At 59.2% G+C, this 20,324-nt stretch overlaps 2 protein-coding genes and 1 non-coding gene across 5 annotated transcripts; 1 reads left to right on the top strand and 2 right to left on the bottom strand.

The window, feature by feature from the left end:
• Nucleotides 1-94: 94 nt before the first annotated feature.
• LOC125318033 lies at nucleotides 95-201 on the bottom strand. Its single transcript, XR_007200257.1, has one exon. It is a non-coding gene; the product is annotated as a U6 spliceosomal RNA (small nuclear RNA).
• Nucleotides 202-513: 312 nt separating this feature from the next.
• Nucleotides 514-12,923, top strand: TMEM259 (transmembrane protein 259). 2 transcript variants are annotated; one of them, XM_048288137.1, is made up of 11 exons: nucleotides 514-1,144; nucleotides 2,999-3,265; nucleotides 3,559-3,670; nucleotides 5,844-5,954; nucleotides 6,850-6,972; nucleotides 7,293-7,393; nucleotides 8,267-8,324; nucleotides 8,660-8,743; nucleotides 9,241-9,373; nucleotides 9,734-9,833; nucleotides 10,493-12,923. In XM_048288137.1, the coding sequence occupies exons 1-11, from the start codon at nucleotides 920-922 to the stop codon at nucleotides 11,282-11,284; spliced, it is 2,106 nt and encodes a 701-aa protein (XP_048144094.1). In that variant the 5' UTR covers nucleotides 514-919; the 3' UTR covers nucleotides 11,285-12,923. The 2 variants fall into 2 exon arrangements, with proteins under 2 accessions (XP_048144094.1, XP_048144093.1); XM_048288136.1 differs by having other exon boundaries at nucleotides 3,559-3,724.
• On the bottom strand, nucleotides 12,846-19,381 carry GRIN3B (glutamate ionotropic receptor NMDA type subunit 3B). Of its 2 annotated transcripts, none has more exons than XM_048288085.1 (10): nucleotides 18,920-19,381; nucleotides 17,537-18,135; nucleotides 16,051-17,095; nucleotides 15,495-15,640; nucleotides 15,178-15,293; nucleotides 14,856-15,007; nucleotides 14,611-14,775; nucleotides 14,316-14,383; nucleotides 13,849-14,186; nucleotides 12,846-13,448 (listed from the first exon to the last, which is right to left on the bottom strand). In XM_048288085.1, exons 1-9 carry the CDS (start codon nucleotides 19,379-19,381, stop codon nucleotides 13,850-13,852), a joined length of 3,090 nt encoding a protein of 1,029 aa, XP_048144042.1. In that variant the 3' UTR covers nucleotides 12,846-13,448; nucleotide 13,849. The 2 variants fall into 2 exon arrangements, with proteins under 2 accessions (XP_048144042.1, XP_048144041.1); XM_048288084.1 differs by having other exon boundaries at nucleotides 13,854-14,186.
• Nucleotides 19,382-20,324: the final 943 nt, after the last annotated feature.

Raw genomic sequence — 20,324 nt, 5'->3', positions numbered from 1 at the left:
CCCCGACTTTGCGAGGGGGGCTGGAAGACCCCGTGCCACGTCTCGGGGGCCAAAAGGGTCCTCGCGGGGAGGGGGCTCTGATACCGTCCGAGAAAAAAATATGGAACGCTTCACGAATTTGCGTGTCATCCTTGCGCAGGGGCCATGCTAATCTTCTCTGTATCGTTCCAATTTTAGTATATGTGCTGCCGAAGCGAGCACGAATTGTGCTGTGCCCACAGCTCTATTTAAACCACCTTCAATTGATAATTTTTACGTCACTGCGAGTACATTTCTTTAGGCTCCCGCGCCTTTCTTCACATGGTTATTCTCTCAGGCGATGCGTGCTGGTTTTTTATTCTGGATCTTTCTGCTTTGACGAGTTTTTTTGCCTTTTCCAGGCCGAGGTGCCTCCCGGAGGTGCCGGCCGCGCGCGCTGCATGGCGGGAGATCTTTTATTTGCATGGAGGCGGGGCAGGTCCGGAGCGTGTCCTCCACCGTCCCGTCGTGCCCTGGGCGCGCGTGCGCGCGCACGCGCGGAGCCGCCGTGGCCGGCGGAGGAAGATGGCGGCGGAGTGCTGAGGGACGGGACGGGACCGCGCCGGGACAGCTGAGCCGCCCTCCGCGCCCGGGCTCCGCCGCGCCGCTCCGCCCCGCCGAGGGACCCCCATGGCCGCGGGAACAGCCCGGCAGCCGCGTCCCTGCTGTGTCTGCTCCGGCCGCCCAGCTCCCGGGCCCCGCTGAGCGCTCAGGCCTGACCCGCTGGGCCTGACCCGCCGCCGCCCCGAAGCGTCTGCGCCGGGCAGGGGCCGGGGAGGGGGACGGAGTCAGCGCCGGCCCCGCGCCCGCGGCCCCTCCGCAGAACCCGCCCGGTCCCAGCCAGCCCTGCGGAGGAGCAGCAGCCTTTTCGGGCCCAGCCCTCACCAGCCCCGCCGTCAGGATGTCCGAGAACCAGCCGAACGCCAACAACCACCACCCGGCCAACAACGCCGGGGCCGCCGGCGGCAACAACCGGGGTGTCCGCAACCCCAACCTCAACCAGAACCCCCTGATCAACGTGCGCGACCGCCTCTTCCACGCGCTGTTCTTCAAGATGGCAGTGACCTACGCGCGCCTCTTCCCTCCCTCCTTCCGCCGCGTCTTCGAGTTCTTCGTTCTCCTCAAGGTGAGGGGCAGCTCCTCCTGCCAGCCCGCGGCCGGGCTGAGGGCAGGAATTTCCTTAGAAACACAAAAAGTCGTGCCTTCGCCAGAGGTAGCAGGCTGTGTTTGCACCACACACTCTGAGCTGTCCCCGGGGCTCCCGTGGGCCCCTCCTGTGAGGAAGACATTAGTCTCCATGGTGGTCCTGGTGTTCCTTGCACTCTGGAACTCTCCCAGATCTGTAAATCAAAAGGAAATTGCTGAGCCAGCTTGCTGGGCAGCCAGGCTGGCTCGAGGCAGGAGAGGTTTCAATTTCTGTTTCTGAGCAATCGCACTTTTTGGGTACATTTCCCACATGACATACTGGATTGTTGGAGTTCTGCTGGAGTCTTGTCTTTTCTGGAAGCAGTTAGGGCCCAGCCCTGTTCTAACCCTGTTTCTTTCAGCAGTGCCAGGGATGTGTCACTGTGCTCTGAGGTGACCCCGCCTGTCTGCTGGGTGATGGGGACCTCCCAGAGGGGCCTGTCAGTGTGCAGGGGTGACTGCCTGTAGGTAAAATCCTGCTCCGTGACTTCCAGGATGGGAAATTAGAGTAAGGAGAAGGGGAGAGCAGCTTGGCAGGCGACAGCAGCACACTCCTCTGGGTTGCTACAATTCAGCAAGAAAACATTCAGCACAGCTTGTCTCATACTGCACGGAAACATTTGGGTTTTTCACATCCCTGTTCCCTCTCCCAGTTGTACAGCTGGATCCCAGCAGGCAGGCTAGGATAGGGATGGTGCTAAAGGTGCAGTGGTCAGGCAGAGTGGCTGGGAGCAGTTTGTCTTCCTTCTGCCTCTGATCACAGCTCTCCCATAGAAGGACAAACTTCCTCAGGGCTCTGTGGAGAGCAGCATGCAGGGTCAGAGGTCAGCAGCCTGCTCCCAGCTCTCCAGCTGCTAGCAGGAGGGAAGTGGGAGCCCACATTCCCATCTGGAGCTGTGGGATTGCCTCTGGTTCTGCTGTGGCTCCTGCAACCAGGGAGGTGGCCCTGCTCTACCTCCCCTCATGTCTCCCTGTGCAGCTCCTCTGCAGAGTGATGTTTACCAGACTGTTTGTTCATCACAAATAGGTCAGGACAGCAGGGCTGATGAGGACAGAGCAGCGCAGGGCGGCTGGGAAGGGAGGTGTGAGCTCAGCAGTGCCGCTCGCTGCGCCAGCCATGCTCGGAGCTCTGAAATTTGGACATCTCTACACTCCAGGCAACAAGTTTTTTTAGTCCACTCTGCTTTGCTGTGGTTTATGGCCGTTCCTGGGCTTGAGGCAAGGCAAGGAGCTGTGGTGCTCTGTGCACTCAGCCTCAGAGGCCAGCTCAACCATCCCGAGGCAGGACCTGTTCTTTGGGACAACGGATCGGGCACGGGTTTGGGTCTTCCTGCCCAGGAGTAGGTTGGCTTTGCTTAAGGTTTGCTTTATTCTACCTTTACAAAGCTGGGCAAGCTTCTCTACGTTTCAGCAGGAAACTTTGTGCTGAGAAGGGAAGGGTTGGAAGGCACGGACGTGTTTCCATTTCCTTCAGTGTGCCTTGTGGCCTCATCCCACACCAGTGCTGTGTGTGGTCGGTTTTGGGGACGCTGGTGGTTGCAGGACCTGTGCTTTCAGAAGGCTGTCACTGTCAGCTCTGGGCTCGTGAAAGGAGCAGTTGGTTCCTGCTGCCTTTGGCGCGTTCCCTGCCGGAACTGCCAAGGTCTGGCTGCTGTGTTGTTGATGCAGGGAAGCACTGAAGCTCTTGTCCGCTTGCCAGTCTACTTGTCCAAATTCTCCTGGTGTTTCCCAGGCAGAGAAGAGCTGGTGATAACTAGGGGGTCTGACAGTCTCTGCCTTGTTTCCTGCCCTTTAGGCTCTCTTCGTGCTCTTCATCCTGGCCTACATCCACATTGCCTTCTCCCGCTCGCCCATCAACTGCCTGGAGCACGTGCGGGATAAGTGGCCCCGTGACGGCATCTTGCGGGTGGAAATCCAGCGCAACTCCAGCCGGGCCCCCATCTTCCTGCAGTTCTGTGGGGTCGAGAAGTTCCCAGGAATGGTGGTGGAGTCCACGACTGAGGAAGAGGAGGAGGAAGAGGAAGAAATGACTGTGGATATGTTTGAAAACAGCTCCATCAAGGTAAGGACGCGCTCCCTGTGTACGGTGGAGAGGGAAGCCTGGGCGTTGGGTTGGAGAGAAGTGCAGGTTGGAAGTGAAGTCCCTGTGTGATCTCTCGGTGTCCTGGAAACACAGCATGTTCCTTGGCTGCTCCTGGGTCCCCACATTGGCCTCTGATGGTTTGACACAGAAAGGAAAGCTGGAGAAAGTGTCCTTTTATGCATGGGGAGGCCTTCATGTGGATCAAGAGAGCATGGCAGGTGAGAGGTGAAGAGGCTGCTGACGTGGCTTTCCCTACTCTGGTTTTCCAACAGTTTGAGCTGGATATTGAGCCCAAGGTGTTCCTCAAGCCATCCCGAGTGAGCAGCACTGAGCTGCCACACAACGACAGCCAGGAGTTCTCGTTTAGTGACGCAGCCACTAAAGGTATGCAGCCTCTGCGGGAGACTGTGTCCGAGTTTGAGATGCTAGCCCGAGCAGGTAATCACACCTTCACTGCTACCTGTGCTCCTCCTTCCTCCCCTCATCATCCTCCCCACATGTCCCTTTCCTGGCTCCTTGGGGCACCTGCACAGTAACCTTAAATGTCTTCCTGATGTGTTTACCTGTGGTTAATTGTGTCAGTACTAACAGCAGACCCTCAGTGAGCTCTGCTCTGAAGCTGGGGGGATGCTGGGGGTTGGGGGAAGGCTGGGTTAGAAAATTTGCCAGGCCAAGAGGCTTCAGATCGACCACGGGTGAACGAAGGCTCTTGGCCTGGCAGGTTCCTGCGATGATCGGTGTTGGGTATCTCAGCCTGAACCCCCTGTTCTGAGCCATTCACTGTCCCCTGCAATCCATAGGGATCCCCTGACAGCAACATTCCTTCAAGCATGAACAGGGTTTGGGCTGTGTTCTGGGTGCTGAGCCAACACCAGCACTTGGAGCCGCCGATTTGCTACAGTTAATTAATCCCGAAAGCCACCAAGCGGGTTTTGGTGGATTGCGATACAGTGCTGCTGTTCCACTCAGATGTTCCCTGGCCTTATCCCACCCATTTCCTGCCTGACCTAAGCTGCTCAGGCCCTGTAAACTCCAGAAGGAGATTTAGTAGCTTTGTATTATTTAAAATGGAATTCCAGTGGGGAAAGTGGTTAAGGTGCAAAATCTACTAAAGAATATTTATCTTAAAATAGAACTTGGGACCTGGATTCTTTGTCTTTTTCCACAAAATTTGCCAAAAATTTGCCTCTTTCTCCACACTGTTGTCTCTGTGAAGGCTGGAATTCTTTGCTCTGCAGATACACTGGGGTTGTGGCTATGGAGCAGGATGAGACTGGACAATGTCCTGTTCCTTGGTCTTGCAGTGGATTTGCTTGGTGCTCATCCAGAGCTCATTAATCCTGAATTAAAGGTCATTAAGACCAGAGAGCAGTAAATGTTTTTGGTGCAGGACCTTTATTGCTGGTGCCCGGGTTCTGAGGAGAGTCACGTTGTGCTGGGCTGGGGCACTGGTGGGAAGTCCCTTGTTTTGCTGAATGCCTGGTTGGAAACGTTCCAGAAAAGGAGAGGGAGAGAACAGGCTGTTTTCCAGATTAGTTACAAAATTCACATCTTTAAGTCAGTCCCAAATACCTATTTTATTGTTTTTTCTAGGTTTTCTGTCTTCTCAGTGCACCAAATTTGATATTTAGTCAGAATATTTTACCATGAAAAAATATTTTATTCTACAAAGGAAGTAATTGTTCGTTGATATTTAAACCCTTGATTTCCTTTTGAGCTTAAAGCTGTTTATAATGGAAACAAAAGACAAACCCAACAGCCCAGCTTGTGTTTGCTGCCCAGTAAGGGGATCAGGGGATCTCTGTCAGTGCTGGGTCAGGTGTGGCTCTGTTCAGGTCTTGTGTCCCTTTAACTGTCGCTGTGGTGCCGGGAGCTGCCTGACAGCTGCCTCCCCCCTCCTGGAGATAGACCCTGGCAGTCTGAAAGAGCAGGGATTAAATTGCTTGGCTCTGGCTTAGTGGGAGGTTTTTTTCCTTTCAGAGATGATGTAGCAAAAAAAACATCTCTTTGGATCCTTCCTTGGAGAAAAAAAAAAAAAAATGGGGAAACTTCAGGCACCACCAGTTTTTGGGAAAGCTGTAATTGCTGCTGCCTTCAGTTCTGACATGTAATTGCAGCACTGACCTCAGTCCCCTGTGAAGTGCAGGGTTCTTGCCTCTGGAGCACTTACTTGCTGTCCAGCAGGTGTAAAGTGGATTTTCCTGCTGGTTCCCAAACAACGTGGGAAGCAGAAATTGAACAGAGCAAAAACAAGTGGCTCTGGGCTTGCCAGGCAAAGATGTGGGCAGGTTCTGGGCAGAGCTTGGAACTGCTGCCCTGAAGCTTTCCTAGAAGTCTCACATAAAGGACTAATGTCAAGGGAATGGGCTGCAATTCCAGAGAGTTTGCATTGATTTATGTTTAATTGGCTGAGGGAAGCCTGGAGCCCGCGTTTGCAACCAGTTCCCTTTTCAAGAACATGATGGGAGGGAGGGAACCCAGAGGGGCTGTTTCTTCGTGGTGGCTGTTTGCAGATGTGGGTGTTGAGTCTCCCTGTCTCCCCATGTCTCTCTCCCAGTGTGGCCACAGGAAGAGTACATTGTGGAATACTCTCTGGAATACGGCTTCCTGCGCCTGTCCCAGAGCACGCGGCAGCGCCTCAGCATCCCCGTCATGGTGGTGACCCTTGGTGAGTGGGAGGCAGCCCAGGCAGGGCAGGAGGCTCAGGGGTGGGTGGAGGGGTGGGTACCTGCAGTGCAGAGACCTCCACACCATCTCTGGGAACTCTTGCTGAAGTCGATGGCACTCGCTTCCCACGCGGGAGAGCTGCTGTGCGCAGCCTGTCTGCCTTTAGTAGGTCACAGCTTTCCAGGAGGAGCCTTCTGAAATGGTGGAGCCTGGTTCAGTGAGCCCTGATGTCATGCCCAGCACAGTTTTCCCACATGGACCAGGGAAGAGCTCTCTCCCTGGCTGAGGGCACTGAAGCTCTGGGCTCAGTGTGGAGCAGCAGGGTTTGAGCCTGGTGGCCAGAGCAGCTGTGCAGGTGTTGGGGACAGTGCTCAGAGATCTGTCACACCGTGTGTGCTGCTGTGCCCCTGTGAGCACCAGCGGGTCATTTCCCTGAACAGTGTTCTCTTCTCCTGGTGTTTGCTCCATTAAAACTTGTCCAAGTCAGGAACACAGCCTCAGACCTTCTCGTGCCTGTGAATCTCTGTATCAATCAGAGTGGAGCTCGTTACTTCCTCCCACTCAAGCTGAAGCAGAGCTGGATGGGGGTTAAGCAGTTTTCCTGTGCAGTCAGGGTGAGCCCAGGAGATAGGCTGAGCCTAGAGGGTAAATTCCCTTTTTGTCTGTGCCAGCACAGTGTGATGGCCCTGACAATCCTTAAGGCCCGACTGCCATTAGCACTTTAATGTGGCTGGATCTGTCAGGGGGTGACACTTTCCCTCCCAGTCCTGCCAAATTTGGTTTTACTGCCTCAGATCCACATGCAGGTGCAGCTCTGCTGGCACAGGTATCCTTCACCTCGTGCCTTTGTGGCTCCAGGTGTGAACAGTGTGAAAGGGTTTTTGTGTTCTCTCTAGATCCTACCAGGGATCAGTGCTTTGGGGACAGGTTCAGCCGCCTGCTGCTGGATGAGTTCCTGGGCTACGATGACATCCTGATGTCGAGTGTCAAAGCTTTAGCTGAAAACGAGGAAAACAAAGGTAAGGCCTGGAGGAGTTGCAGCAGCGGCTGCTAGGAGCAGTGGGTGTTTGCTCTGTGGATGCCTGACTATCATCTTCTGACTATTGATTAATCTGTAATGCAAGGAGCAGCTCCCTGTGTTATTGTCAAGGACAAAATGAGAGAGGCAGGAGGGGAGAGGTGTCTGGAAATGTGATTTCCTCCCGCCTCACCGCCCTGCATGACAATGAATGCTGCTCTGAGGATTTGCTCCAAATCCTGTTTCTTTAGCAGGCACTGGAGCTTGGTTCTTAGTCTGCACATTAATCACACTGAGCTCGTGTTCGTGCTTTTTCTCCAGGTTTCCTTCGCAATGTGGTGTCCGGGGAGCACTATCGCTTTGTCAGCATGTGGATGGCCAGGACGTCCTACCTGGCAGCCTTCGTCATCATGGTCATCTTTGTAAGTCACCGTGAGCCGGGCAGTGCCCAGCCTGGTGCTGGGCAGCGAGTGGTTGGTGCTACAGCAGAGCTCTCATCTGATTTCAAAGTGTAGTTGGTGGAGGATGAGGCTCTACTCTGGGGCATTTTTTTATTTGATTGGTTTGGTTTTTTTTTTTAGTTTCTAAAGTCCACCAGTGAAATGAGCGGGAGAGCTGACCTAGAATGCAGTGCTGTTTCCATTGTCAAAAGGGAGCTGCTGTTAATTTCTAAGTGTCCTTAGTACACTCCAGCTGTCAGCACAGGGTGCAGACATTTGTCCTCTGAGACTTTTAAGAACAGCCCAGACTGATTTGCCAGGAGTGATCAAGATAAACCAAGTGATGATGTGTGAGATGAGGTGTTCTCAGATACACATCAGACAAGATCCCAGGCGATAACTACCCCGTGTTTGTTGTCTTGGGTGACTGTGGGTGACTGTCTCTTTGTGTGTGGCTGTCCCACCCACTGGGGCAGGTCTGTCCACAATCACACTGTGGGCACTGAGGAGGAGCCGAGTGCAGGGAGGTGCTGGGAGCTGCGGGAGGAGCAGGATAGAGGACGGGAGAATCCCTGCTCCCAGCTCTGTGGGTTGGCGTGGCCACAGCGCAAACATTCAGGATTGGTCCCTTTACAAACAAATCCCTTACTGTCTGTTCCCCTGCAGCAGCACAGAGATTAATTGCTGTTTGTGAAGCCCTAATTACTCTTTGGGAAATGGCTCTGCACAGCTCCAGCTAATGAACGTGGGATGTGCAAGCCCTGGCTCGCCCGGGCCTCTGCCGCAGTGCGATTCCGTGTGATTCCCTGCATCCGTGGGGCTCTAATCTGCCTCCCCTTCTCTCTCCTGTTCCAGACTCTCTCTGTGTCGATGCTGCTGCGCTACTCACACCATCAGATCTTTGTCTTCATTGGTAAGGACTGGCTGAGGGGTTTGGGTTGTGCTGGGCACTGTGCCTGCTCCAGCATGGGGTGTTGTAGAGTCACAGCAGGTTTGGGTTGGAAGGACCTTGAGGATCATTAGTTCCAGTTTAGAAGGGTAGCTTCTAAATTGTACCTGCCTGTATCTGCACAGGGAATACATCCTCCTGCTCCCAGTCACTGCACTTGCCAGAGCTTTTCTCTGTCCTGAGAAGTATTGGCTGGGGACAGAGGATGTGGCTGCACTGAGCGGGCAGTACCGTGGGGTGGAAGGTTCTGTGACCCCCCCCGATCCTCTCTGTGCCACAGCTTGTTTTCCCTCTTGCAGTTGACCTGTTACAGATGCTGGAGATGAACATGACCATTGCGTTCCCTGCTGCTCCACTCCTCACTGTCATCCTGGCTCTGGTCGGTAAGGACTTGCCTCACTGCTTGTGTCTGCAGCACATCCCTCTGGGATCTGTGGGAAGTCTAATTCCCTGTTCCGAGCTGGCCGCGGCAGGTGGTTACTGTGGCTGCTCATCACAAGGCAGAAGGCTCTGGAATTTGATGGCACAGTGAGCTCCATTGTCCTTCTGGGTCCCCTGGAAAAGCAGCAGTTTGTTGGGAAATCCCAGAATCCAAAGCTTTGTCTGTCCCTGGAGCTCTGTTGCAGATTCACACTCTGTGGCCACGTTGCATTTGTACAATTTAAATTTAAAAAGCAGCAAAACCCCCCTGAAATCTGCACGGCGGGAGGCAGCTGATCCCTGGGACATTGCAGGTGGAATGTTCTTGGCCGTAGCTGCTGCCATAAGCAGAGCCCAGTTACCTGCCCTGGGCAGGTGCAGTCACAGCCCTGCTCCGAGGTGACAGAGAACCCCTTCCCATGCCCTGCCATGTGCTGATGTCCCTCCCCTCTGTCCCCAGGTATGGAGGCCATAATGTCCGAGTTCTTCAATGACACCACGACCGCGTTCTACATCATCCTCATCGTGTGGCTGGCGGACCAGTACGACGCGATCTGCTGCCACACCAACACCAGCAAGAGGCACTGGCTCAGGTAAGGGCTGGCTGTGGCCACATCCCCTCTGCCTGTCCTCCTCCAGCTGCTCTGAGTCCTTCCCAGCACCCTCAGGCACAGCAGCCTCCACTCCTAAGGCTGTTATCTGTGTGGCTCCTTGGGAGCTGCCCCACACGTCACAGGGTCCAAAGTGCAATTTCTCTGCTTTGGGTTTGGGCCTGGATCTTGGAATCACCTTGATCTTCCCCAGCCCCTTGTTTTTTACTGCTGATAGACAGGCAACTCTAATTACCTGTTAATGAGTCTGTGTCATCCTGGGCAAAGTGCCCCAGCTCAGGCTGGTGTTGGGAGGAGAAGGGAGCTCACATTTTTCCTGATCTTTCTTGCCTTCTTGTCCAGATTCTTCTACTTGTACCACTTTGCCTTCTATGCCTACCACTACCGCTTCAACGGGCAGTACAGCAGCCTGGCACTTGTCACCTCCTGGCTCTTCATCCAGGTGAGTCCCTGCAGGGCTGCTGCACCTTGGGGGCGTTTGTCAAACTTCCTCTCAAGCTGGGTTGGAGGAGAGATCCTTATTTCTGCAAGCGATAGAATTAAGTGTGGTTTGGAAATGGGGCAGCAGAATGAGGCTGTGGAAGAGGGGATTATTGAATTGCTGCCTCCAGTCTAGCTGTGGGCCTGACAATAACTTGGTGCCACAGGGGTGTTGGGAAGGATTTCTGTCCTGTTCTTCTGGAATAAATCCCGGGGAGGGTCTGCCTTGCAAAGGAGCTGTTCGGGTCTGTGCAGTGAGGATGCTGGCAGAACCAGCTCCAAGCTGATGTCTCCAATATCCTGGATCAAGCATACTTGTTGGGTGTCTCTGGTTGTTGACCTGCTGCAGGGTGGGAACAGGGAATAGAGGATGGGCCAGAGGAATGCTGTCATCCTTCTTTTCCCAGCCTTTGAAAGGGAAGAGGGGTTGTTCTCTCTTGCCCGTCTTCAGAGGGAAACTATAAAGCAGCTTGCAGTAGTCATAGTGGAAGGGATAGATCTTTCCAAACTTGCTGCTGACCTTCTGGCTGTCAAAGCAGCTGGATTCTCCAGGAGAAGTTTGGTCTTCTTGGGATGTGGTGGCCCAGACCCAGGGTGACGCCTTTCCCTTTCCTCCACCAGCACTCGATGATTTACTTCTTCCACCACTATGAGCTGCCAGCCATCCTGCAGCAGATCCGGATCCAGGAGATGCTGCTGCAGAACCAGCAGGTCGGGCAGGGCACCCAGACCACGCTGCAGGACAACCTCAACAACAACACCACAGCTGCCCCAGTCGAGGCCGGGGGCCGCCGAGCCCTGCTGGCCGCCGGGCCCCCTGGGGAGGGCAGCAGTCCGGCCGCCCTGACCCCCGGCGAGGCCTCCAGCGTCATCGCCGCCGCCGCCTCCGTGGGCAGCGACCTGAACTGGGTGGCCGAGACGGCCGCGATCGTGACAGAGGCCTCGTTTCTATCTGACCTGAGCACAACCCTCCTGGAGCCCACCATGGTGCACGAAGCCATGGCCAACGGGACCCCTCAGGAGGTGGCCACGGCCTCCGGGTTGGTTGCCCGCATCAGGGTCAGCAGCGACCACCCGGAGACAGCCGTGGGCTCCATCACCATTGAGGTCACCTCAAAGTCCGTGGTGGCCGCAGCAGATGCTCCCCCAGCTGCTGGGGCTGCGCTGCAGGAGGGGGCGGGCCCCAGCCCCTCCCTTCCCAAGCAGACTGAGGCTCTGGAGGGCTCAGACAGCCGAGCAAAACCCAGTGGCAAGAACTGCATGGGCAGCAGCAGCATGGCAGAGCCCCTGCCAGCCTCGGGGGGGGACAGCGACCAGGACAGAGGTTTTGAGGATCGAGGGGAGAGCAGCCCCTGCCCAGCACCAGCAGAGAGAACACCCAGCTCAGAGCCAAGCTCCAGGAACCTGTCCTGAGCCCCGTTGCTGTTGCTGTTGCCCTGGACTGCCGGGAAGGCATTTGGATTTTGTTTGTTACTATTTCTCACTTCACCATCATCCTTAACCCATGGATCCCTCTGAGCAGAGCCAGAGCAGCTGGGACAGAGCAGGGCTGCGGTGACCTCCCTTCCCTGGGGAAGGCATGGGGGGCTGTGGGAAGGATGGGAGGGTTTGGTCCCTTGGCCCACACAAGTCTGGGGCACCTCTGAGGCCACAGGTGAGCCAGCTGCCTGTTCCCACCCTGCCCCGCTCGTGCCCTGGCTTTTCCTTGTCCCCAGTCCCCAGCTTTGCCCCTGCAGCTGCGTTTGCAGTCCGGGTGCTGATCCCAGGTGAGAGCTGACCTGGGACAGGCCACGCATGTGGCAGCTTTGTGGTTAGAGTAGGAGTGGATAGAGCAGGCAGAGAGTGTCCAGCCCCCGTGGGAGAGCCACAGAAGCGATTCCTGGTCACCTTTCCTGCTCCTGAGGGCAGGAGGAGCTTTGACCTCCCCCAGGCACAAGGTCTGCCCAGGCCAGGGCACAACCAAAGCAGAAGCTGCAGTTCAGCCCCCTTTTTTCTGTCCTTGAATTTCCTGTGGTGGGTGGGTTGGGAGTGGAAGGTGCTGTGTCCGGGTGGGAGCTGCCATCCCAGGAGCCATGAGTGGTGCTTGGTGGGTGCAGCCGTGCTGCAGTGGGTGTCTGGAGAGGTGTAGGGCAAGGGCAGCAGCTCTGTCCTGCACAGCTCTGCTCTGGATGAGGCAGCTGCTTTCCAGTGCCTTGTCCCTCCCGTGGGACACGTTTGTGTTTAGGATCAGCCCCATCCCAGAGGAGAGAGTGGCTCCTCATGCTTAGAGTGTTGCATGAGCTGGTTTAGCAAAGAACCAAAACACTAAAGCCAAGACATTTCAGCTGGTTTTCCCCCATTTCCCTGGCAGTGGAGGTGAGGCTGGCAGAGCCTGACCCCTCTGCCAAGAGGCTGAGCTGGGGGTGTGCTGCCTGTGGACCCCTGCAGAGGGGGCAGATCCATGCCCCGATGTGCTGGAAGGGGTGTTTGTGCAGGGAGGTGGAGCAGAGTGAGGCGGGATGAAGCTCTGGGAGAACCATGGTGGGACAGGGCAGGGACAGGAGGTGACACATGGGCACTTAGCTCTTGGGGACAGCTGGGTCCCTGCACAGATGTCCCCGAGTTCAGTGTTGTCCCCCTATGGCTGAGCAGTGTCTGGAGTCCCTCTCCCTTGGAGGGCTCTGTGCGTTTCAGTGTTTCCTTGTCAATAGGAGGGGGCTCAGAGCCCCCTCTTCACCCCTCTGCCTTTCCCACCTGGGTGCCCCATTTTTGGTTTTCTCTTTTGCCTGGGGCAGCTGTGGTGCTGCTCCAGGGCAGGGGAGACCCTGCTGTGACCAGCAGGTCAAATCTTGCTGCTGCCAGCACTCCTGAGAAGGGGACTTGTGGCCAACTGGCTCCCAGCCTCTGGAGTGCCAGGAATGACCGTAGGCTTTTCAGAGGAGTGGGTGGGAGGGGAAGAGGGGACACCAAACCAAATGATTTGATGAATGAAGAGTAGAGTTCATTCTATTTAATTAATGTACAAAATGTGTTTGTATATAATAATAAATATTATCTCTTAACAGCTCCTGCAGCGCTGCCCCATGTCGTGCCCATGGCTGTGCTGGGCTGACGTGTGGGAGTCCTGGGGGCACGGGGGTGCAGCGAGGTGAATGCTCAGTCCTGGGGGTGCCTCCTCCTGCCGTCCTGGGGTGTCACCATCTGTCCCCTTGCAGTGTGCAGAGGGCCGAGCACCAACCCTGTCCCGGCCATAGCTCAGTGATGCTGGGCTGCCTCCGCGCCAGGGGAGGGGCTGCAGGGCTCCGAGTCCTTCCACAGCCGCCTGTGGTGGGATATGGGGAGCTATTCCTTGTCCTCAGCGGGGAGCAGAGCCCTGAGCCGCAGCCTGTCCCGCTCCCTGTGCAGCGTCTCCATCTGCACCCTCCGCCTGAGGAAGGCTCCGGTTCTGCTTTGCGGTGGCTCTTTGCAGCTTTGCCACCCTGGAGCTGCCTCTCCAGAGGGAGGTTCCGGTCTCGGCTTGTCCTCCTGCCCCATCCATGTGGGAGCCTCCTCTGCCTCTTCCTAATCGCTGCCGTCCTGCGGCGGGGCTGAGCTGGGCCTGCGGAGGAAGGAAGGGAAAGGGAAGGGTTATGCTTAGCCCAGGCTTAGCCGAGTTTGGGATGCTGCTGAGAGAGGAAAAGCAGACTTTGTCTTCCTTCGTCATCTTTATTTACGTGGTGTAAAACCAGAACCGGGGCACGGGGCTTGGCGTTGTCCGGGCACTGCGGGGACCTCTCATCCCAATTCAACCCCCCATAAAGAACCTTCTGGCCCTTCAAACCCCCACTGCCGGCAGGAGGGACGGGAGGAACAGACAAAGGCTCCAGAGTTGGGGCAGCCCCGGGACATCCCCCCTCCCTTTTTCCTTCCACTCTCTCTGAGCCGGAGGAGCGGGTGGCCTGCCCCGCCCCGGCAGAGCAGCCTGTCCTGGGGTGCTTCGAGGGGTCCCTGCCTCTCACCTCACCTCTCCTCCCGGGCTTCCTCGGTGGCCAGCGGAGCGGGCAGTGCCCGGCCGCCCTTGGTGGTGCCCAGCACGGACACCAGCTCGCTCTTCCTCAGCAGCGCCGCGCGCAGCTGCTCCCGCATCTCCTGGATCTTCTCCTCCAGCTCCCGGAGCTCGTTCTCACCGGCCGCCCTGTCCAGGGGCTGCAGCGGCCGCCCGTTCCCGGGGTGCCACGGGGACCCCTCAGCCTCGGGGGGGGCTTTGTCCAGCTGGAAGCGCACCCGCCGTGCCTCCTTCCGCAGGGCGCTCCAGGGCTGTGCTGCCGCCGGGGCCGACCTCGGCTGGGGCTCGCACCTGTGTGGGGAGGGTGGAAGGGCTGAACTGGGATCTGGCTGTTGTGGGGTCCCTCTGCAGCCCCCCAGAACTCTGGGTGTCCACAGGGGGGAGGAGGAGAGCGGGGCAGGCTCTCAATCCCAGCTTTACCTCTGCTCCAGCTTCAGCTGCTGGCTCTTCCGCTCCTCCGTGCCCATGTTCAGAGCCCGATGGATTTTCTGTGGGGAGCAAGGGAAGAGTGAGCTGGGGGGTGATGGTCTGGGGTTAACAGGCCAGGGATTAATTAATTGGAGGGTGATGGTCTGGAGGTGACGGTTCAGGGGTTAAACGGGGCTTGGTGGTCCGGGGCTGGAGGAGGGCAGAGGTGGTGCAATTTAAGAGGGAGCAGCGACATGGGGTCAGGGGTCTTTGAGGTGCTGTGTGAGCCCCTTCCCCCTGGCCCCACCTGGCTCGTGTGCAGCCAGTAGTTGAATTTCTTCTTGCGCCGGATGCGGGGCAGGACGAGGCGGTAGAAGACGTGCTCGCCCAGCGAGGTGAGCAGGGAGCCGCTCAGCCCGATGCACAGCAGCACGAACAGCCCCGAGAAGTGGTAGATGCCCATCTGCAGGGTCTGTGGGCAGCAGGGGGTGTGGGCCGGGCTGCGAGGGGTGTCAGACCCCAGATCCCCCCCCGGCCGAGGAGCCGCCGCACCTCAGTGACGGCGAAGACGCGTTTGCCGCAGGGCACCATCTTGTACCACTTGTCGTGCAGGAGGTCGATGAACCCCGAGGACTTGTAGCGGCTGATGAACTCGGAGACGTTGGAGGTCAGCGGCGAGTTCTGGGGGAGGCCGATGCCGTAGCCTGGCCCCGGTGAAGGGGGGAGAGAGGGACAGTGCTGGGATGGGGGGGGTGCAGCTCCCAGTGCCCACCACGGAGGGGGCACCTCCCCACCCTGGTTGTGGCAGGGCATGACCCCAGCCCGAGCACACACACAGAGTGAAACCTCCTTCCCACCACAGCCCTCCCCAAACCTTCGATGGCGAAGGGTTTGCCCACAGTGAGCAGTTTGCAGTCGGAGTCGATGGAGACCTCGTAGTCCAGCAGTGATTTGTCCATGATGAAGGCGTTGAGCTTGGCGGGCTCTGTCCTGCAGCAGCGTGGGGAGACACTCAGGGAGGGGCTGTTCCCCCCTTGCCCAGTGTCCCCCCGGCCTCACACCCCTCCCAGAGGTGGGGGCTCGTGTGTGTGGAGTGGGGGGTGCACAGGCTCCAGGGCTGGGGCAAAAGCTGCCCTGGGAGGGGTAAAAGGTGGCAGGGACCCACTCCCCCATGCTCTCCCTGCCCCTCACTTGAGCATGGTGACGCCGTCGGGAGTGGTGGGGGCATTGTAGCGCCGCATGTACTCGTGCATCTCGGGGAAGCTCTTCTTGATGTACTCCTCAGCACTGCTCTCCCACACCGTGCCGAAGCGGAAGCCCTGTGAGGGGTGATGGAGCTGGAAGGAGGCACCAGAGCATCAGCACCCCTGGCCCCAGGAATGTGTCCCCACTCCCTGGGCATGTGTCCCCAGCCTTGAGCCCCAGGCAGGGTGTCTGGGCAGCCCCAGAGGTGCAGCAACTCTTGGGGGTGTTTGGGAAAGAGTTTCCCCAAGAGCAGCCTCAGCGTGAAATCAGCCCACCTTCCCCTGCCCTGGAGCTGAGGCTGGGATTAAACACCAGTGGGATACACACACAAAGCTTTCTGGGGGTCTCAAAGACCCCCCCCACTCTAGGAGGGGCCAAGATGCAGGACTGGGACTGGAGAGAAGGAGGAAGGTGCAGAAGAAAGGAACAGGACCCCCCTCACCCCCTTTCCTGGACTTCAGGCCTGTCTCAGCCCATCTGAAGCAGCAGGACACTCGCTCACCTTTGGGTCATGGATGCCCGAGAGCTCCTCAAAGGTCTTGTCCCCCACCATGACGGCCGCCAGGTTGGCCGTGTAGCTGGAGAGCACCAGGAGGCAGAAGATGGCCCAGAGGTTCATGAGGAAGCGGCCAGTGCAGCACTTGGGCGTCTTGCTGGAGACGGTGCGCCCAAAGAGGATGGCGTAGCAGAGGTTGAGGGCTGAGGAGTAGGAGAAGATCTTCATGCGGTTGCGGCCGTGGGGGGTCATTCCATAGGGGCTCTTCCACTCGTACAGGGTGAGGAAGAGTGCGGTCATGTGCAGCGCCACGAAGATGCCCACCCACATGGTCCAGTGCAGGGGCCACATGAAGGCCCCGATGGGCGACGCCGTGTCCTTGGTCCTCACCAGGATGCCCAGGCTGGTGGAGAAGAAGGGGCTGGTGAAGTCGATGACTTTGCTCCGTGCCGAGTTGATGCTGAAGGAGGTGACGGCCATGTGGGCCATGCCACTGAGCAGGTCCCCCACCAGTCCCGTCCAGCGCCCGTTCTTCCAGGCCCCGTATTTCCCATCGCCCACGATGTAGAGCTCAAAATCAAAGGCCATGTCCTCAGCCAGCTTCTCCAGCAGGTCGATGCAGTACCCATAGCAGCATTTCTTGTACTCCCGTGGCACTGAGCCGTTGCCAATCTTCTCAAAGAGGGCATCCAGCACGGCCGAGTCATTTGTGCCAGGGTCCAGGCAGAGCTGCCCGGCCGGGCAGTTCCCTTCCTCATCCACCTGCCTGGTGAAGACGAAAGGATGCTCCACCAGTGTCACCACCCGCAGCCGTGTGTGGGCCCTCTCGGCCGCCTCGCTGGGGCTCTTGTGCTGCCGCTGGCTCTGCCACACGCCCTCCTCCAGCTCCAGCTTGCCGCGGCTCCAGGTGCCCACTGTCACCCAGGTGGGGACCCCCTGCGAGTCTCTGCGCAGACTCCAGACGCGGAACTGCTGCTCCGGCCTCACCAGTGCTGTGTTCTCCACACGCACCAGCCCCGTCTGGCCGTGGAAAGATGTGTTGGCCAGGAACCTGCCAAGGAAAGGGATTCACAACTCTAGTGTTCCGGGTCAGCTGGGACCAAGGGATGAAGCTGGGAGCTGGGAGCGGGATGTGCCCAACTCAGGCAGGGACAAGGTCAAGGAGGAGCAGCGGGATCCAGCCCTGCTGCGCTGCCCCGCAGCTCGCTGTGCTGCCAGGGCCAAGTGTTATTAATATTTATAGAGTGACCGTGCTCGGGCAGCGTTAAGGAGATCTGAAGTGACACATCCCCCCCTGTGCAGCACTAACCGTGTCCTGGGGGGCTGAGCCCCGTGGTGGTGGCTGCACACACTGGGGACAGCTCTGCACTGAGCCCAGGGGTCCCGTGGCTCTGCCCTTACCTCATCCCAGGTCTGGGGCAGAATTCCCCCTTGCACCCCCATACCACAGAGCTGGGATGAAGGAAAAGAGGCATTCCCAGCATCCCCTTACCCGGCAAGGAAGAGCCCTGGGGACTCGCCAACTGCCCGGTGCCTCTCATTGCAGTTGCCCGTGGTCTGCAGCAGTGCGGGGTTGGGGCGGCCACGGGCGGCGTGGGCAATGGCCTGGGACACCAGTCCCACCATGTCCTGCACGAAGAGCTCCAGCGGTGGCCGGCTGACCTCCCCGAAGGCCAGCAGCCCTGGGGGCAGCCCCTCGGTCTGCAGCTCACTAGCGCTGAGCGGGAAGCCCAGCATCCAGTGGAATTCCTGCGGTGGCAGCCCCAACTCCTCGGCCACCTGGAAGACGAGCCGAGCACGGTGCAGGTCACAGGCCAGCACCAGCACCGGGCTGGACAGGGTCCTGATACGCTCCCTGTGCTGCTGCAGGTAGCGGGTAGCCCTGGGCTCATCCAGGTAGCCCAGGTCCAGGACAGTGCGGAGGAAGAGCTGGGAACGTTGGGCCCAGAGGTCGAGGAAGCCGTCGGTGTCCCAGGGGTGGCAGAGCACCAAGCTGGTCTCCTGCCAGTCGTTGGCCTGCAGGACGCTCCCCAGCACATCCACCAGTGTCTCCAGTGAGCTCTGCCGGTCCATGTGGAAGTGGAAGGGGCTCTGCCAACACACAGGGGTCGTGGCTGTGCCCCTTCCAGCAGGAAGAGCCCAGAGGCAGCACCAGACTGGACCCACCTGCCCCGAGGTCATCCCATATTCCCTGCCCATCCCCTGCCCAGCTCCTGTCTGGGATCCACTGCCAGAACACATCCCAGAGCTCTTCTGAAGACAGAATGGAGTGGGGACTGGGGCTGAGGGCTGCAGGGCTCCCAGAGGAACCAGGGAACTTACCTTGGAGTGGGAGCTGGAATTGGGTCTGGGATAGAGCCGGGCAAGGGGCCAGGAGAGAGCTGAGATGGGAGCTGGGATAGAGCCAGGATAGGGCTGGAATGAGGGCCAAGAGGGGGCTGGAATAGAGCTGTGATGGGAGACAGAGAGAGCCAGGATGGGGCCCGGGATGAGGCTGGGGTAGAGGCAGGATGGAGGTGGGAATGAGGATGGGATTGGGCCGGGGTGGGAGAGAAGACAGAGGGAAAACAGAGCCGGGATGGACCCCGCAGGTAGTCAAGATGCAGCAAGGATGCGTGGTTGGGACGGATTCGGAATTGGAGCTGGAATCGGAGCGGAAATCGGGATCGGGATCGGAGGCAGGACTAAACCGGCAGAAGGACCCGCGGAACAGAGCCGGTATGGAGTCGAGACCGGGATCGGCATAGAGTTGGTATGGATCCGGGACGGGGATCAGGACAGGAGCACGGACGGAGCCGGGACGGGAGCGAGGACGGAGCCGGCGAGCGGGGACGGGAGCTGCGCCCCCGTGCAGTGCCGGCGCTGCGGGTCTCACCTGCGCTCGGAAAGGCAGCGGCCAGCGAGTGTCCAGGATGCTGACGAAGGGGACCTGGAGGGCGGCGGCGAGGAAGTCGAGCTGGAGCAGTTCCCGGCGGGAGCGGGGCAGAGCCAGGACGGCGGCCACGCCGCGCCCCGCCAGCGCCCCGCACAGCCACCGCGCCAGCGAGGCGGGGTCCCGCGCCTCCGGGCCGCCCCCCACCACCTCCAGGCTGAGGTTGTGGGGCAGCGTCACCTCCCCGGGGCTCCCCCCGGGGCCGGTACCGGCGGCTCGGGCCAGCGCGGCGCGGAGCCGGGCGCGGGCGGGCGCGGGTGGCAGCAGCGCCCCGAGGCGCACGGTGGGACCGGAGCCGGGGCCGAGGCCGGGGCCGGGGGGGGCCGGGACGAGGCAGGGATGCGGGTGTCCCCCCGCCGCCCCCAGCGCCGCCGCCAGCAGCCAGAGCGCCCGCAGCCCCGCCATGCGCCCCGCACCGGCCCCGCCGCTCTGCGCTCCGCCGGCGGCGGCTCCGGCTGCGGGCAGGGACCGGCCGGGTCTCGCCGGAGCCCCCTCCCCCGAGGGTAGCGCCGAGGCCCCGCAGCCCCCGGTGCGCGGTGGGTCACGCCGGACCCGGCCCACGCAGCGCCGGATCCGCCCGCAGCCGCCCCGTCCACGCCCACGCACGACGCGGGTCCCCCCCTCCCTGCACCCCGCAGCAAAGGGGGCCCCCACCCGCGCGGTGCTGCCGTCCGAGGGCTGCGACCGTGGGGTCCCCCGGCACAGAGGCGCCCGCCGATCCCAGGGTGGTCCCGGCCGCCTCTGGACCACTGGGATCTTCCTCCTCTTCCTCCTCCTCATCCGCCTCCTCCAGCCCCCGACGAAAACCCCCTCGGGTCGATGCCTGAGCCGGACTCCGAGCCGTGAACTGCCGCTTCCATCCCGGTAAAGGCCCCCACCCCGATCCCTCTATCCCTCTGCAATCTGAGGCGCAGCTTCAGTATCGGGGGGTCCCGAGGCGGGGCGGTTCCAGGGCCGAGCGACTCCTCCTGCTGCGTGGGGAAGGAATGAAGGGCAGCAGCGGCGCAGCCTTCCTCTGCTGTTGGGGAGGGGACGCGGGGTCACCCTCCTCATCCTCACCAGGGAAACTGAGGCTCGACCCAGCCCAAGGGTCCTCGCCACCGGCACACAAACAGCAGCAACTGGGGCCAGAGCCACGCTAAATTAATAAGGAAAAGTGAAGGATGGAGCCAAAATCCATCTGGCAAAAAGTATTGATTCATGTAATATCAATAAATGTAATGAGTCACAGCTGCTGAATTCCCCTGCGGAGCCGGACCCGCCGGGAGGGCAGCACAAAATCCTGCCAGAGCACGGAGGGTCAGGGGGTGCTGGTCTCCCCCTGAGCAGGACCCTGACCACGGGACCC

This window comes from Corvus hawaiiensis, chromosome 28 (genome assembly GCF_020740725.1).
Source record: "Corvus hawaiiensis isolate bCorHaw1 chromosome 28, bCorHaw1.pri.cur, whole genome shotgun sequence".
Taxonomy (NCBI): domain Eukaryota; kingdom Metazoa; phylum Chordata; class Aves; order Passeriformes; family Corvidae; genus Corvus; species Corvus hawaiiensis.
Note: the sequence above shows the minus strand (reverse complement) of the source record. Positions and strands in the feature narration are given on the sequence as shown.